Raw genomic sequence first — 15,389 nt, 5'->3', positions numbered from 1 at the left:
CGTCAATGGCAGTGAATGAGTTAAGCATATAATTTTTACATGTATTTAAGGCAAGTTGTAAAATCTTTGAAGTCCTCTTGTTTATGTTGAACAAATTTAAATTAAACATCATAAATCATGCTGTTTCTACTAAGTACTGTCTGAAATGTTCTTCAATTTCGATACTGTAAATGTATAGGATCATATGCTGAGAAACGTTTCTTGGGAGTGGTAATATGGCGGTCTCGCAGCTTCAAAAGTCTTGGCCTATCAGCTATCCAGTTACATACACATCAGTGTGAATGCACCTCTAATGTGTGGCGTGTCACATGGGCAGTGCACACTGCGGATATGTAAATCTTCGTGTAATCAGTTCACCTATGATCGTTTGAAAATGTTGCAATTTTGATGAATACATCTTTTTTTTTATAACTTAAAGCCTATTTAATTCCATTTGCCTAGGACACGTAGTTACTATATTGAGATTAAAATCAAATCAAATTCTTTTGGACACCCTGTACTATTATTTATTCTTTGTTTTTTTATTTGTGCAGAACCCACCATATTTAATAAAAGCTTTACTTATGCTTCTTCATTATTTGTAGAAAGACTTGCATGACTGCTTACGGTGGTACGGCATCATCACAGGAAGAAACAGAACGACTAGTCTACATTTATTGAGAAAATAAAACATTTTGAAAAAAAAAATTCACTACATTTGTTATTCTTTACAGAGTTGTTATTCCGGTTTGTGGCACTTGATAAATTAATTTATGTACAGTGAACCCCCCACTAGTAATTGGGGCGGTCGAGACCAGGCTGGTCCACTAATAGCGAAAATCCACGTCTCATTGATCCCCATTAAAATGCATTGAGAGGAAGAAAAAAAAACATATATTTTCTTAAACCCTAAGAAATCTACAAAAAAAGGCTAACTAACTTTCAAAATGTGTTTTGCACAGAAAGGGTGCAGGGGGCCATGTGGGTGGGTGTAGGAAGGGTGGGGCAAAAAATATTTAACAATATATTTTTTATTTTTTTTTAACTCCTAGCCATTTTCACTGAAGCAATCCCCTTCGCTCCCGGCTGTTTTACTGGATTTTGACTGAGTTTGCAAGGCCCACAGAATATTGTGTTCTACTGCTATAAAAACCTGGAACCTACCAAAAGAAAGATTAGAGTACCTTCTTTCATCAGGAAAAAAGAACATTTCTATCTTTTTCCGTTTTACAGCAATTAGCATTAGAATATAGCTAAGTTTCATCATTATTCACAAATGTGTTTTTAACAGTGAGGGAAACAGCTTGTTGCAACATGGCCCTGGTTGATCTCTTAAACTCTGCTACCACCTCCTGGCCATTTTTTGTAATAACTACCATTGCTTCAACCTTTCTCTGCAGTCCAGAGGCTGCATCAAAGCCTTCTGTATACTCTAGCATTAAAAAAAAAAAAACATTAAAAAAAACTTTTTAAAAAAACATAAATATCATTTCGGACACCTAAAAGATTTAAAATATAACGTATTTATACGTTTTTAGGAGCAAATGAGTTAAACTAGGAATATGCAAACCCACGGGTGCCAAACTGCAAATATGTGGGGGTCCAATGCATGTACATATTCCACAACAATACTAGTGATTTATCATATAGGTTACTGACTGAAAATTGGACTCTTCTATGTGCAAGTTGTATTTTTTTCCCCATCAACTGATGTGAAATTTACAGAAAACATTCAATTCAGACAGATTTTATCTTAAACTAACATTTCAAATGATGTCATCTAAGTCCAAAAAAGAGAAAGAAGAGAGAAAAGTGCAAGACTGTTTTACAGTTAACAGTGTCAGCCATCAGAAAATATTTTTCTCAGCTCAGAGTGCAGAAGTGTTGAGCAGTGGACGTGCTGACCAAGAAGAATGCCACTTTGTGTCGTCAGCTGAAATGAGAGATAATTTGTGGTGAAGCAGCAGCAAAGTTTTAGGTTTTGAAAATAAATGACGCCGCGAGAGCGAGAGAGAGAGAGAGAGAGAGAGAGAGAGAGAGAGAGAGAAAAGCCTTTACTTACGTGAGAATGGTCTCGAGTTTTCCAGCCAATCACATGACAGAACAAACACCAGACTGAAGTGACGAGTCTTTCCTCTCAGCCACAGCCCCCGGGCTACAACGCACAAACATGATTCACCTTTAGACGCTAATATTGTAGCCAGAGGTGGCAAATTCAGGTCCAGAAAGTAAAGGAGCTAAAGCCAAACTGTGGCAGGGTTTTTCCTTTCAGGGAGCTAGCTCGCTAGCACCGGAAAATAAAAACCCTGCCACAGTTTGGCTTTAGCTCCTGATCCTAGCCAGATAGCTAGCCCCGATGGTGCTCATTTACCTGTTAGGGAGCTAGCTAGCATCAAAGGCTAAAGCCAAACTGTGGCAGGGTTTTTACTTTCAAGTGCTAGCTAGCTAGCTCTCATGGTACTCATTTACCTGCTAAGGAGCTAGATAGATAGATAGATAGATAGATAGATAGATAGATAGATAGATAGATAGATAGATAGATAGATAGATAGATAGATAGATAGGTAGGTAGGTAGGTAGGTAGGTAGGTAGGTAGGTAGGTAGGTAGGTAGGTAGGTAGGTAGGTAGGTAGGTAGATAGATAGATAGATAGATAGATAGATAGATAGATAGATAGATAGATAGATAGATAGATAGATAGATAGATAGATAGATAGATAGATAGATAGATAGATAGATAGATAGATAGATAGATAGATAGATAGATAGATAGATAGATAGATAGATAGATAGATAGATAGATAGATAGATAGATAGATAGATAGATAGATAGATAGATAGATAGCATCAGGGCCTAAAGTCAAACTGTGGCAGGGTTTTTACTTTCTGGACCTGGATTTGCCACCTCTCACTGTAGCTAACATTTATCAGTATGCGAGCATTTATGACCTTTTGGATGACATGAAAGAAGTTTCATTGTCAGAGTCCGATGAGTGGACCTCCCTTGGTTCTGCAAGCAGGTGGTTGGGTTCACTATGATGTCCTCGTGGAGGGCAGAGACCCCTGCTGGGCTCAGAACCACTGCAAGTGAGATGATTGGAGGCCTGGAGAGGATTTCCATTTGGGTCCATGCTGAGAGCGTCATCATTGCAGGAACCGAGAGATTCTAGATCAGTCTGAGAGGAGGTCTGAACAATGATATGGGGCAGTGAGAGGGGAGCGGAGCAGCGGTCCAAGTGGGACGCCTGCAGTTTCTTCATGTGGTAGATGGTGGCACTTGCATGGAAGGCTTGCTGTTGATAAAGAAATGAGGTGAAAAGGGGGCTTTCTCTACCTGCGTGGCACTCAAATGTCACAATGTTGCAAAATGTTTGATGGGATCATCATCATTTCTTTGTTTTTCTGAGATATCTGAAACTTGATGAACATAATGAATAATAACATAATATACAGTGTAACATGGTTGGACAAGCTGTGTTTTGAAACTGTCCGCTCATTGAAAGGCATTGGACTTGTTTGACTACTAGGGATGTAGCGATATCCAAATATCATGATATCATGATATGATATTATCACGATATTGTGGGGAGTCTGGCGATAATGAAAAAAAGGTCACAATATTGTAAAAAATTACCTCACACTAAAAAAAAATTTATTTTGTACATAATGCATAAATTACACTTTTGAAGCACTTACTTGCTAATGCACGCACACATGAGTTCCTCCACACATTGACTCGCTTCACAAGCATATTACGTTCCCCTTCATCTGACCATTAGCGTGGATTTTAAACATAGAAGGGCCAAAACATCCCTCATGAAAATTTAACTGCACAAAAATAACTAGCCACCGGAGGGTGCTAGAACTGCACAAATGGAAAGCAACTTGACTTCTTTTGACTGCTTTTAATATCGTGACATGACGAAGATGATATTGTGGCAGTTATAATATCGCGATATTGACGTTATTGTTACATCCCTATTGACTACTATAACAACTTGCCTAGTTTGTATGCTCGGCACAGGCAAAAGCTATGCAATACGCTGTTGGTTTTCACCGTGTAAAGGAAACATTTGCATTGCCTTGCATTGGGGAAATATTAGAAATGCCTGGATGTTCAGAATTGTCAATACCTGTTATGATTTATATTGTAATTTGTAACACATGATGATGATGATGATGATGATGAGCTCACAAACACCTAAAATATAGACAAGGCTACATTGTTACTTACCTTCCATTTAGATTTGGCAAAGTTCCGTTCCATCTGCTCACAGACAGAATGATAAATATCCAAGTCTTTAGCTGTGTTTCCAGCAATCCTGTAATAGAGTCACTGATAGTTGTTAACTATGTTGCAATAATAAACAACAACATTTAATGTAAGGATAGTGAACGGTTTCATTTTAGTGTTAGTGTGACCATGTGAACGAGAAAAAAAGAAGACTCACCATGGGTGCCGTATGGCCTGTTCAGTGGTGAATCGTTTCATGGGATTTTTTTCCATCATATTCCTAATAAAGTCTTTTGCTGTAAAGATGTAGAATAAATATACAGTGTCCAATAAGTTTTCATTTTTTCAAACTTAACAAAAAACAGGTTAATAGTCACAGGATCAAATTATTTTTCATTAAAATATTTTTTTCTGGTGTGAAGTATGTACACTGTCCACTTGGCTGACTAAATCTTTGAGCAATCGACACACACATTTAGATCCCTATGTTTGTGCCCAGCGCAAGCCTAGCATAAAGAGCAATCAATGGGGCCCTATTTTCGCACCCAGCGTATAAACAGGCACATCTTCATATCCGTGCCTTCTGTAAAATTCGGCAGCTCTGTGTTTTCCCATATAAATTCCGATCCTTAGTAATATATTTAGAAATATTTATGAATTAAGGGTGAGGTTTAGCAACAGGTGGAATGTTTTCTAAAACGTAATTTCTATCAATTATAACACACGATCAAGTCCGTACTGCACAAGATATTTTAGGTCAAGCTTTAAGCTATGAACGTAGAATGTTTCATTTCGAATCGCTACTGTCACACAACGCACACATGACGTCACATCCGCAGACCGAGGGCGGGAAATTCTAACCCGAATCCAGGCTGAAAACTATTGGCCAGAGGCTTGTAGGAGTACGCATTGTGAACAGCTAAGGTGTTAATCTACTAATTAGAAGATGTTTCAGTTATAAATGGTCAGATTAAAAAAACTATTGTAAAGATATTTTTTGGGGAAAATTCCATATAGCAGCTTTAAAGATAAAAAATGTAAATATATTTTAAAAAATGTTGTAGAAAAAAAAAGGCAAATCAGTATCATAAATACGCTTAGGGAAACAGCCCATCTCTGATTACAATTTGCTGTTGACCAGTGTAATAATAAATTTCTTCAAAGAATTGATTTCCACAATAATTCAGAGGAATTGCCCCACGCTGTTGTCGTATTTATAAATGAAACACAATAACATCTACCACACCCGACAGTGGAGCCTTGAATCTGTCTGCCCGTGCCTCGATCAAATTCACTAAAGTCATGTTACACCACCTGCGCCATAACTTAGACCCGCTTTTAGCGGGTCTAAATTCTTATCTACTTTCTGTCAGCAAATTGTCAGGTGCGGCAGGGGCATGTAATACAAAATGCCCTCGATCCACTGGAATGCGGTCTGCTAAATTCCCAAACACAGTAAACAAGACTTGTCACAGCACGAAAATAAAGATGTACCAAAACGTGGTTTTAAATTAGAACTGCAAATTAGTGCTGCAGTTGTTGTTTTCTTTTTTTTCTTAGGAGGCTGGCTAAAGCCTCTCATTTCACAACAGCACTCAGAGACAGTAATGCATTATTTCATTATAACTTTATTTTTCCTTCAATTCCTCCCTTCACTGTCTCCCTGTTCACTTTAGAGTTCATTTTAAGATGATTTTATTGGTTTTGTCACCTCATCTTTGATCTTGCACAGAATCTGCATTGTTTTAATGTGTTTAGTCTGTTTACATGACTGATTTTTAATTTATGCAGAGCACTATAAACGAGGTTGAGTTAAGACGCGTGCTGCATTCTTTATAAATTGTGCCCTATATGTTTATGCTGTTTTTTATCGGTACATTTAGCAAACTAAAGATAATCATACAGGTAATGAGGGTGGTTCGCGGAATAATTTTTTTGTACCTGACTCAGAGATCTCATCCCAAAAGGGAGCGTGAAAGGAGTAGTCAGCTCTCATGATCTTTGAAAACAGACGTGTCTCATTCTCCTCAAAGAACGGAGGGTATCCGCACAGCCTGCAACACAGAGACAAATATTTTTAAAGATGTAAGATTTTTTTTCCATGGAAAACTGGATACGGTGTAGAGTTTTTATCCTAGATACAGAAACTTCGCTCTAAGTAGTCGTTAAGAAACAAAATGTTTCAGTAAAGAGCCCCAGGTTATATTCTGTCAAGTGGCATGGGCCCTCACAGAGGAGGAAACATTGAGAAGGTCACCTAACCGTCCCAGGTTTTGGAAAGCTGCAGTGTGGTCATTGTTCCAGTTGACGGACAGTGTACTTTAACATAAAATTTAGTGTGTAGTGGTTACAAATATCTCAATAATTAGATGAACTAGGCCACGACCGATATGTCCGGGTCATGTTTGTAAATGAGAATTAGTTCTCAAACGTTACCCGGTTAAATAAAGGTTAAATTAAAAAAAATGAAACTTTTTGAGGCCGATGCAGATATTGATTTTTGCCAGAAAAAAATACTGATTGTCAATTAATTTAAGAACACGGATTCAACAATAACTATACTGTTCCCAAAAAATATATATATTTTCAGTTCGCAGTTTTTGTTTTTTTCCAGTGCAAAGGACTCTCGCATAAAAAATCATTTAAAAAACAGTTAAGGACAGCAAATAACTGTTAAACAAAAAACCAACACTAAGTGCAAGCAGTCATTTTATATGTATTTTCACAAAAATCAACTCACTCAAAAATTTTATATTAGAGTTGCATATTATTCCAAAGCCACACACAAAAAAGACTCTTCATGTTGTATCGGGCAAGTAGCACCCACCCACTGTAAGTGCAACTAAGACATGTCTGCCATCTAGTGGCGAGTCGTGATAATACAGTCACGTTCCCTCCATCCCCAATTGTTTTTATATTTTGGATGTTTCCCGTTCTAAGGGATTTTTATTTATTGTATTTTTGTTTTTCATGTAAAACATTCTGAATGTTAATCAGTGTTTTTTGAAGAATATATGGAGTTTGTAAAAATAAAAAAAATAATAAAAAAAAGACAAAATTGTTTATTTTATATTTGATTTTTATATTGATTATTTTGGGCAATGTTTGAAGGGCCATAATCCGCCTATTATGAACAGAAAAAGAAAAAAGAAACAAGCTACTTACAAGATGTAAGTAATAACTCCAATGGACCAACAGTCAACTGCTTTGCTGTAGGGTTTTTGGGCCAAGACCTCTGGAGCTACAGAAGAAAATGATGGTGAATAATCATGCAGGTACATCAGCTGGGCAAAAGTGATTAATTCATGTTCTTTTGATTTTATTGCATAATATCAATGTATCGCTTGCGTTTTCGTTGAAAGCAGAGCAAATGATCAACTAAAAGGAGGCTGCATTCGATTCTATTGTGTGTATGCCCCACTAAGCAACTTACCAACATATCCTGGTGTCCCACATGCTGTGGACATCACCCCATGCTCCAACGTCTTCGAAAGGCCAAAATCGCTAACCATGATCTTCGCATTTTCATCTGTCGTATAGTATAGCAGGTTTTCAGGCTTCTCAGCAAATGAGTGAGTGAAGAACAAAAAGATTGATAAACACGGGTGAGTACAATGTATCAAAGCATTTCTAGTGGTTACAAACTAAAATGTCGCATTGTATTGTGTGTATTTGCGTTACCTTCAAGTCCCTGTGCACAATACTGTTTTCGTGCAGGTAGCCAACAGCCTCCAGCACCTGTTTGATCACCAGGCTCGCGTCCTTCTCTGTAAAAACACCTTTATCTAAAATCCGGTCAAATAGCTCACCACCTGACACCCTGCACACAAATGAGGATTTTTATTAGTATTTTTGTTTTGTCTCTTTTACTCAACATAAGCGTTTGAAGGGTATAGCATAATGTACACTTACAGTTGCATGACCAGGTAATAGTGTGTTCGACTCTCGTAAAAATCCTCCAGGCCTACCACATTATCGTGCTTTATCCTGAAATCACGGGGAAGACATTTAGAAATCAGTGCAAGCCACACATGGAGAAAAAAATAAAAAAGGTCACAAAATTACCTTGAAGTTGCCAAAAGTAATAATACATACAAACATACTCAAACTGACTTGAGAAAAATCTGGTATTGCTTCATTTTTGTGGTCAAACTAATTTGGTGCACAACCTTTTGAAGCATCCACTGCAATCCCAGATTTAACCCTTTCTCGTGGATAGTGGTTACTACAGTTGACAGCTATTAAAATGTTGTTTTCTCCTTTATAAAGCTACTCCAGTGGACACTAGTGTAGTCTTTGCATACACTGCCATCTAGTGGTTAACGTTTGTAAGTACAAAAAACCGACAACAAAATGGCTGACAGAAGTTCAGATGTGACGTGCAAGGAAGGAATAAGTGTCTATTCCTTCTATTCCAGGAGACCCTTGCAAGTAAAATATATATATATATAAGGAGTAATATAATTGTTAAAATATCCAAGTATTGATTTTGTAATTTGAGGAAATGGCGATTGATCATGAGTCCACTAAATTGAACTTTGGACATCATTAGCTGTATTGTGATTACAACTTAGTGTTGCTGTAACTTTGTTGCTTTTTAATATAATTAATCTTCAGTATTTTTTTCTTTTTTAAATCGCCATTTGATTTTTATCATAACATGCTAGCAAAACCTACAGGATAGTCGACCATATAGCATCTGACTCGTTAGTGATGAATCGTTACCAGAAAAAAGAAAATTACTATCTGTACTTCATTAAAAATATATATATATTTGAGTAAATATTTTTGCAATACATGTAGTAGTTTTGAAATATGCTAAAAATATGTGAACACAATGTTAAAAATGAAACAAACATTTTCTATAGTGTTTTGTTTTTTCTTACAATCATATTTCATCAGTTGCTCAAATGCACATTATCCACCCAAGTGGACATGTCACCAACTCTTTGAAAAATGTATGTTAAAAAAAAAAAAGGTGATTATTTTTCATGCCTTAAGAGTGATAAAAAGTTGAGGGAAAAAAATCATAATTTGTGCATGAAAGGATTAAGTAACTAATGAGATTTAGCACCTGTTGACAGCTATTTTAGGCCAACCCCTCACAAACAAGCTGCTCCAGCAGTGTCGGGTTTGAAGAGTACCTTCTCCTGACAGCATAGTGGACCACAAAAATGAAGTAATGTCTGATTTTCCCGAGTATATTTTCAGTGACCTAAGTTAATTATTTCTGTGTGCATGCATACTCGTCTTGTACACTCTAGTTGAAACAATGTATTTAAGGGTTTATGTCTATCTTTCAGATGATATTTGTGTGCTTTACCTCTTTAAAACGTTGATTTCGTTTTCCAGGTTGCTGTGGGTGAGGTGCTTTTTTTTTAGACATTTCAGAGCGAACAATTTGCCTGTTTTCTTCTCTCGCACCATGAAAACTTCAGAAAAAGACCCCCTATACAAAACAATGGGGGGAATAAAGTTGGGTCAGAAAGTGTTTATACACCAACCAATCACAACATTGTAACGTCTTCTTCCATTAACATGCAATCTAAAGAAAGCCAATAGATCAAGTCTGCCTTTAAAAGGTTAATAATAATCGCCAATTTTGATTGACATTGACAGTGAATTATTTAAACGGGACAAAGTAAGGAAAAAAAGAAGCAAAGGATTGAAACATTTCACTTTGTGTGTGGTGAATTAATGTAATATACAATTTCTTTCCCTCGATATTCTAATTTTCTGGCCTCCCTGCCACATTCCAAAACCATGCATGCTAGATTAAGTGAAGACTCAAAATTATCCTGAGGTGTGTGAATGCTTGTTTGTGTGTTTATCTATATATGCCCTGCAATTTGCTGCCGTCCTATGGAGGACCAACAAAAAACAAAAAAACTAAAAAAGAATAAATGAAGGAATAAAAGTGAAAATCAAAACGGATATAAAAAATATAATTCAAAAATTAAATACAACAAAATTAATACAAATGGAAATCAAAAGAGTTTTTATTTATTGATTGATATGTAATTCTTTTTGTATTCCCACATTTAATTTTCTATTTATTTTTCTTGTTTGAAATTCATTTTTTATTAATATATGTATATTGTTGTTTTTATTTCCATTTATATTAATTTTTTTAATTGGTATTTTTTTTTATATCTGTATTTATTTCCACTTTTATTTATTTGTGAGTGCGAATGGTTGTTCATCTCTGCGTGCCCTGGATTGGCTGGCAACCAGTTCCTGCTCATCAAGGGCTTGTTAACATCTGTGCTCTCAACACATTGCATTTGCCTGACACGAACTTTCCTTAAAGATCAGTGTGTAGTCCTTAGCGCCATCTTGTGGTCAAAGAATAGCATTAGAAGCACGCAGGAGCACGCACACTACGGTGACTCAGAGAGACCACATTTCGCAAACCTACCACCAATTCTTATTTAGCGTGAGCAAACGAGCATCTTGACGAGCGACGGCGACTTGGCGAATTAGCCGGAGCAGCTAACAAGAGCGGCTAGCAAAAGTTTGTCGGAGCCATAGGCTGGAGTGAGCGGCTGGCGGGAGGAGCTAGTAAAAAAAAAAAAAGCTAATAAAAGCTTGCGAGAGCAAAGCAGAAAGTGACAAGCGATGGGCCCAAATCACGGGAGCTAATGACCACCACCTGCAGGCCCCAGCTGTGGAAGGTAAGCTGCGGTAGACCCATTGGGTCCGACACTTGCTGCAATTCAACCTGGGTTAACTACATTTGCAAAGTTGTCCTTTGGGCATCCGTAGCAGGAAGATGGCTGCGAAATATGGCAGCTCTAGCAAGGTGAGATTACAGCCTTGTAATATAATTAGTGATTACTAGACCTACAATTATATATATATATATATATATATATATATATATATATATGTTTATGCAATACAACGTACTTTTTTGCCTACTATTGACATAAACAGTCAGTGAATTATTAGTTCACCACTAGATGGTGCTAGGCATCACTGAATGCCTCTTTAATGGCTAATGCCTGATCTGAATCAATCAGTTTGTGATTTGAATTTTCAGACGCAATCCCTCCCTCATGCGAGGCCCACACACTTGGTTCATTTATTTCATCGTGCATATGTTGTTAGTATATAATTTGAAGCAGGAAACAGATTTGAGGGATCATTTGAGAGCTGAAAGGTTGTGTTTAAGGAATCGAAAAAACAGCGGACATTCCCTTCACTACATCAATGGCATTGGTGTTACCGTGTTCCTGATCAGTTCAAAAGATGCTACAAGGATACCGTGCGTCGACAGAGTTTTGAGAATAGCAGCAACAAAGAATGTGAATAACTGGCAAATCGATTTGACATCAGTTTGACATATTAGAGGGTTGAGGATTAAGGGTTCATTTAATTTAGGATTAAGAGTTAGATTAGTACATAGACTCACTTCTGTCTCTTTTTTCAATAGAAGTCCCCCACCCCAACAAAAAATTAGCCTCTTAATTGCTTCATTTACACTCGATTATATTACCATAAATAAAAAATTATTAGCTTCAACCAGAAAAAAACAAAAACAAGAATGGGTTAAAAATATCACATTTTTGTTTCTTACACACAGAGCTGTCTTTTTGCTTTGTTGCACAACAACAAAAGTGTGCAGGACACATTCAACATAAATACTATATATTCAGTCAGACTCCTAATCCTATAATGAAGTGAGGCTAGGATGTTCCCACACTGCCCCAGTGTGACGTCAGTGATCGGGGACAGACAAACACACACCACACTTTTTCACAGCCAGTCCATGATAAGTGTACTCTAAGCAGCTTTGAGTCCACAAGACAGTGATGAGGTAACAGGTTTATAATTAAGTATTTGATGCCGTTCATTCTGCTGCTTTTTGTTGTTGTGAGAATGGCGCATTCATACAGGAATTAGCAATTGTGAGGCACAGATTAAATGCAAAAGGCTAGTGTACAAGGTTTTAGGCCCGAAGCCAGCGATATATGTCTTAAATGTGTTTAATGCTATGTGTATAAAAATCACTAATTAATTGATTAATTAATTAAAGTCTATATGGTTGTGGAATTTATTAACATTATCGGACTTAAATGTGTCGCACTATCTACAGGCACATCAAAATGAGTTGTGAGTGGATTAAGCAGACTGTATAAAAGGTTCAATTGATAAATTTAGCAGTGCGGGAGGTGAAGAAAGGATTATCCTTAAACATGTGCCAATCTGAGCCTGGAGTGTCCTCCTTTTGATATTTGGACTAGGCAGTTAGGTTCGCTGTAAATAGCAGCATTGCAATTAGGAGGGTGGCACGTTTCTCAAACTTTATCATGTGAGCACGCAATACTTACGATCCCATCTTTCCCTTGAAGTCAAACACATCCTTGATGTTATTTATGGGTTTCTTCCAACTGCAGACAATCTCCTTCCGCCCCATCTTTGGCTCTGACGTTGCCGTAGACTCCTGAAACACATATGGCCAGCGTTGGATAAGAAACTACAGTAACTGGTAACTAAAAGTAATAATATTACTTTTTCCCAGTAATGAGTAGTGTAATGAATTACTTTCAAATTTTGAGTAATATTATTACATTTACTTTTTTTCAGAAGTAATCATTACTATTTATATTCAGACCGGATACGGAAATGACTATTATTATTATTATTATTATTATTATTATTATTATTATTATTATTATTATTATTATTATTATTATTATATTTCTCAAACTATTTCTCAAAAATAGCCAGGGCCGTGGGAAACAAACAAACCTAACAAGGACGAATGGACGCTGGAAATCATTCTGATCTCGCAGAATTGCTCACAGTTTGCTTGTTGAACAGTGAGAGGCGCTTCGTACATTTTTTAGCTGGTAAAGATGTTCGTGTTTTTTTTTTTTCTCTCCCTACGATGAGAACGAAGACGAAATTTTCATCTGTTGCCGTGATTGGTCAAAACAAAAGTTAGCAAACCATCGTGGAGCAGTCCCAGATTTCTATTTTGCAGAACTCCCTTGAGTGAATCACAATGATCAATTATCAATCTGGCATTGCCAGGTTAGTAGAAAGGAACAGTTTCGCAATCAATGTCCCCTTTCAGTCCGGTTACATAAATGGTTGCATGTCCACTGCTGAGGTCAACTAAGTAAAGCCTTTTTGTACCAATCAGTTGCACAACATTCAAAAACGTATCGGATTAGAGAGGCAGATATCAGTGGATGGTTAAGCTTCTGACATATACTGTACTGTATCTGCTCTGCTCATCTCTCTCTCTCTCTCTCTCTCTCTCTCTCTCTCTCTCTCTCTCTCTCTCTCTCTCTCTCTCTTCTCCTCTGTGTGTCTGCCAGGAGAATGGATTAACACCTGATTCCATAATGGAACTGGGTCGGTTCATAATCCTAGCCTTGAAAGATCAATGAACTTCTGGACATGCTAAATTACTTAATTAGCGTAACTTTTTAATACAACATTTAAAAAAAATACAAGACTAATTTTAAAATGTTATTTGCGGGAATATTAAGATGTCACCCACCAAAAAAATCTATCTATCTATCTATCATGCTTACATTATGACTGTTATCTTTAACAAATAGCAACACATAGGCCTATTTATAGTAAGAACGTTTTGAGCACTGGAGTGCCTGGTGGTTTCTAAAAAGCCATTGGTTAAAGTCAAATAAATTCAATAAGGTTTTGGGCTTTCAGAACCCAAACTATTAAACACCACATTTCAACCCAAATGTGACTAAAACTACAGCAGTTTAGGTGTGTGCATTTAATGTGTAGACAGGGTTACATTTCAAATCTGGATGCATACAAATCTAGCGTTTTTAAACAGAATGTAAAGGTCTAAAACATATTGCAGAGTGTGCATCGAGGGCTGAAACGAATCAACAAACTAGGCTAGCATTTATAATTAAAAAAAATCCCCAAAACAAAACATTTTACCTTGTGGAGCGGTGAGAGACACGAGTGCTGAGGTATCCTTGGACGGTACCTGACTTTCCCAGGTAGTGTGCAGCCTTTACCAGCAAAGGGCGGAGCTTCTTCCATTCATCAGCACTCGCATAGGTCCAGAGTTGTGTTACTGTTACGTTGAAAACTCCCACAGCCAAACGACTTTTGATAATCACATGCATGCGGTAGGACTACATGTACTTCTGAATAAACGTTGTTAAACATGAAGTTTTAGAACAGCACGGACATGATAAACTACAAGGTCATACTATAGGGATAGAAAATATAGCCTATTTGTGCATCTCAACAGATTAGAAAATCATCAATTCTAAAAGCTAAATTCACATATAGCTACAGCTTCACTAGAGTGAAATATTTCATTTAAAAAAAAATATTTTGATCATGATTAAAGATTACAGCTAAAGAAAACCTCAGATTCAACATCTCTACAAATTGGGTAAAAAATAATAATAGAAATGTAATTCTGAAATATATTTTTATATGTTAGCTAGCTAGCTAGCTGGATAGATGGATGGTGTTAACTTTGTTAACATTTTTACTGTTTTACTTTATATTTTAACCATTTTGTATTTGGTTATAGCTGTGTAGATGTAGGTATAATTATGTTAACTCAGTATGGCTCAATGAATAGAATTGCATTCTTATCTTTCTCTGATTTATGAGAGGAGAAGGGCAACGGGTTCCTTCCATCCGCTATTTGGAAGGGAGTGTATGTTGTCTGGTACCTGTCTCTGTCGGAAGAGACAGGCTGATGTATGATTGTTTTTCTCTAATCTGATTTATACCTATGGGAACTCGGAGAGGGAGTAGAGAGGGATTTTTCTGGTATTTACTGAGTTGTAAACAAATGTACTATGGGCTGATGGGTGGAGACTTCTATTCTCCCACTTTTCTCAATAAATGATGATGTGACGGAGAGCCGAGCACACAATTCTGAACAAACCGCTTGAGAGTTCAATTGTTGTCATCAAAAGCTTTTGATACCTTTGCAAAGGGACTTCTTCACCAGGATCTCACCATTCAGTTAATTGAACACGCAAAGAGTACAATACTTAATATTGTCTACTCTAACAATGGATAGATGGATGGATGGATGGATGGATGGATGGATGGATGGATGGATGGATGGATGGATGGATGGATGGATGGATGGATGGAAGAAATTTCAAAATTGGTAGAACTTTTGCAGCATCTTTTAGCAGATGTTAAGGTTGGCC

The 15,389-nt window shown here is 36.9% G+C and overlaps 1 protein-coding gene across 1 annotated transcript; it reads right to left on the bottom strand.

The window, feature by feature from the left end:
- Positions 1-640: 640 nt before the first annotated feature.
- LOC147166984 (calcium/calmodulin-dependent protein kinase type 1D-like) lies at positions 641-14,259 on the bottom strand. The gene is made up of 13 exons (XM_086086998.1): positions 14,143-14,259; positions 12,546-12,658; positions 9,536-9,661; positions 8,125-8,199; positions 7,894-8,032; positions 7,646-7,769; positions 7,378-7,453; positions 6,154-6,266; positions 4,430-4,508; positions 4,213-4,300; positions 2,928-3,271; positions 2,042-2,134; positions 641-1,912 (listed from the first exon to the last, which is right to left on the bottom strand). Exons 1-12 carry the CDS (start codon positions 14,245-14,247, stop codon positions 2,071-2,073), a joined length of 1,446 nt encoding a protein of 481 aa, XP_085943124.1. The 5' UTR covers positions 14,248-14,259; the 3' UTR covers positions 641-1,912; positions 2,042-2,070.
- Positions 14,260-15,389: the final 1,130 nt, after the last annotated feature.

This window comes from Leptonotus elevatus, chromosome 10 (genome assembly GCF_054856555.1).
Source record: "Leptonotus elevatus isolate MCC_2025b chromosome 10, RoL_Lele_1.0, whole genome shotgun sequence".
NCBI classification, from domain to species: domain Eukaryota; kingdom Metazoa; phylum Chordata; class Actinopteri; order Syngnathiformes; family Syngnathidae; genus Leptonotus; species Leptonotus elevatus.
Note: the sequence above shows the minus strand (reverse complement) of the source record. Positions and strands in the feature narration are given on the sequence as shown.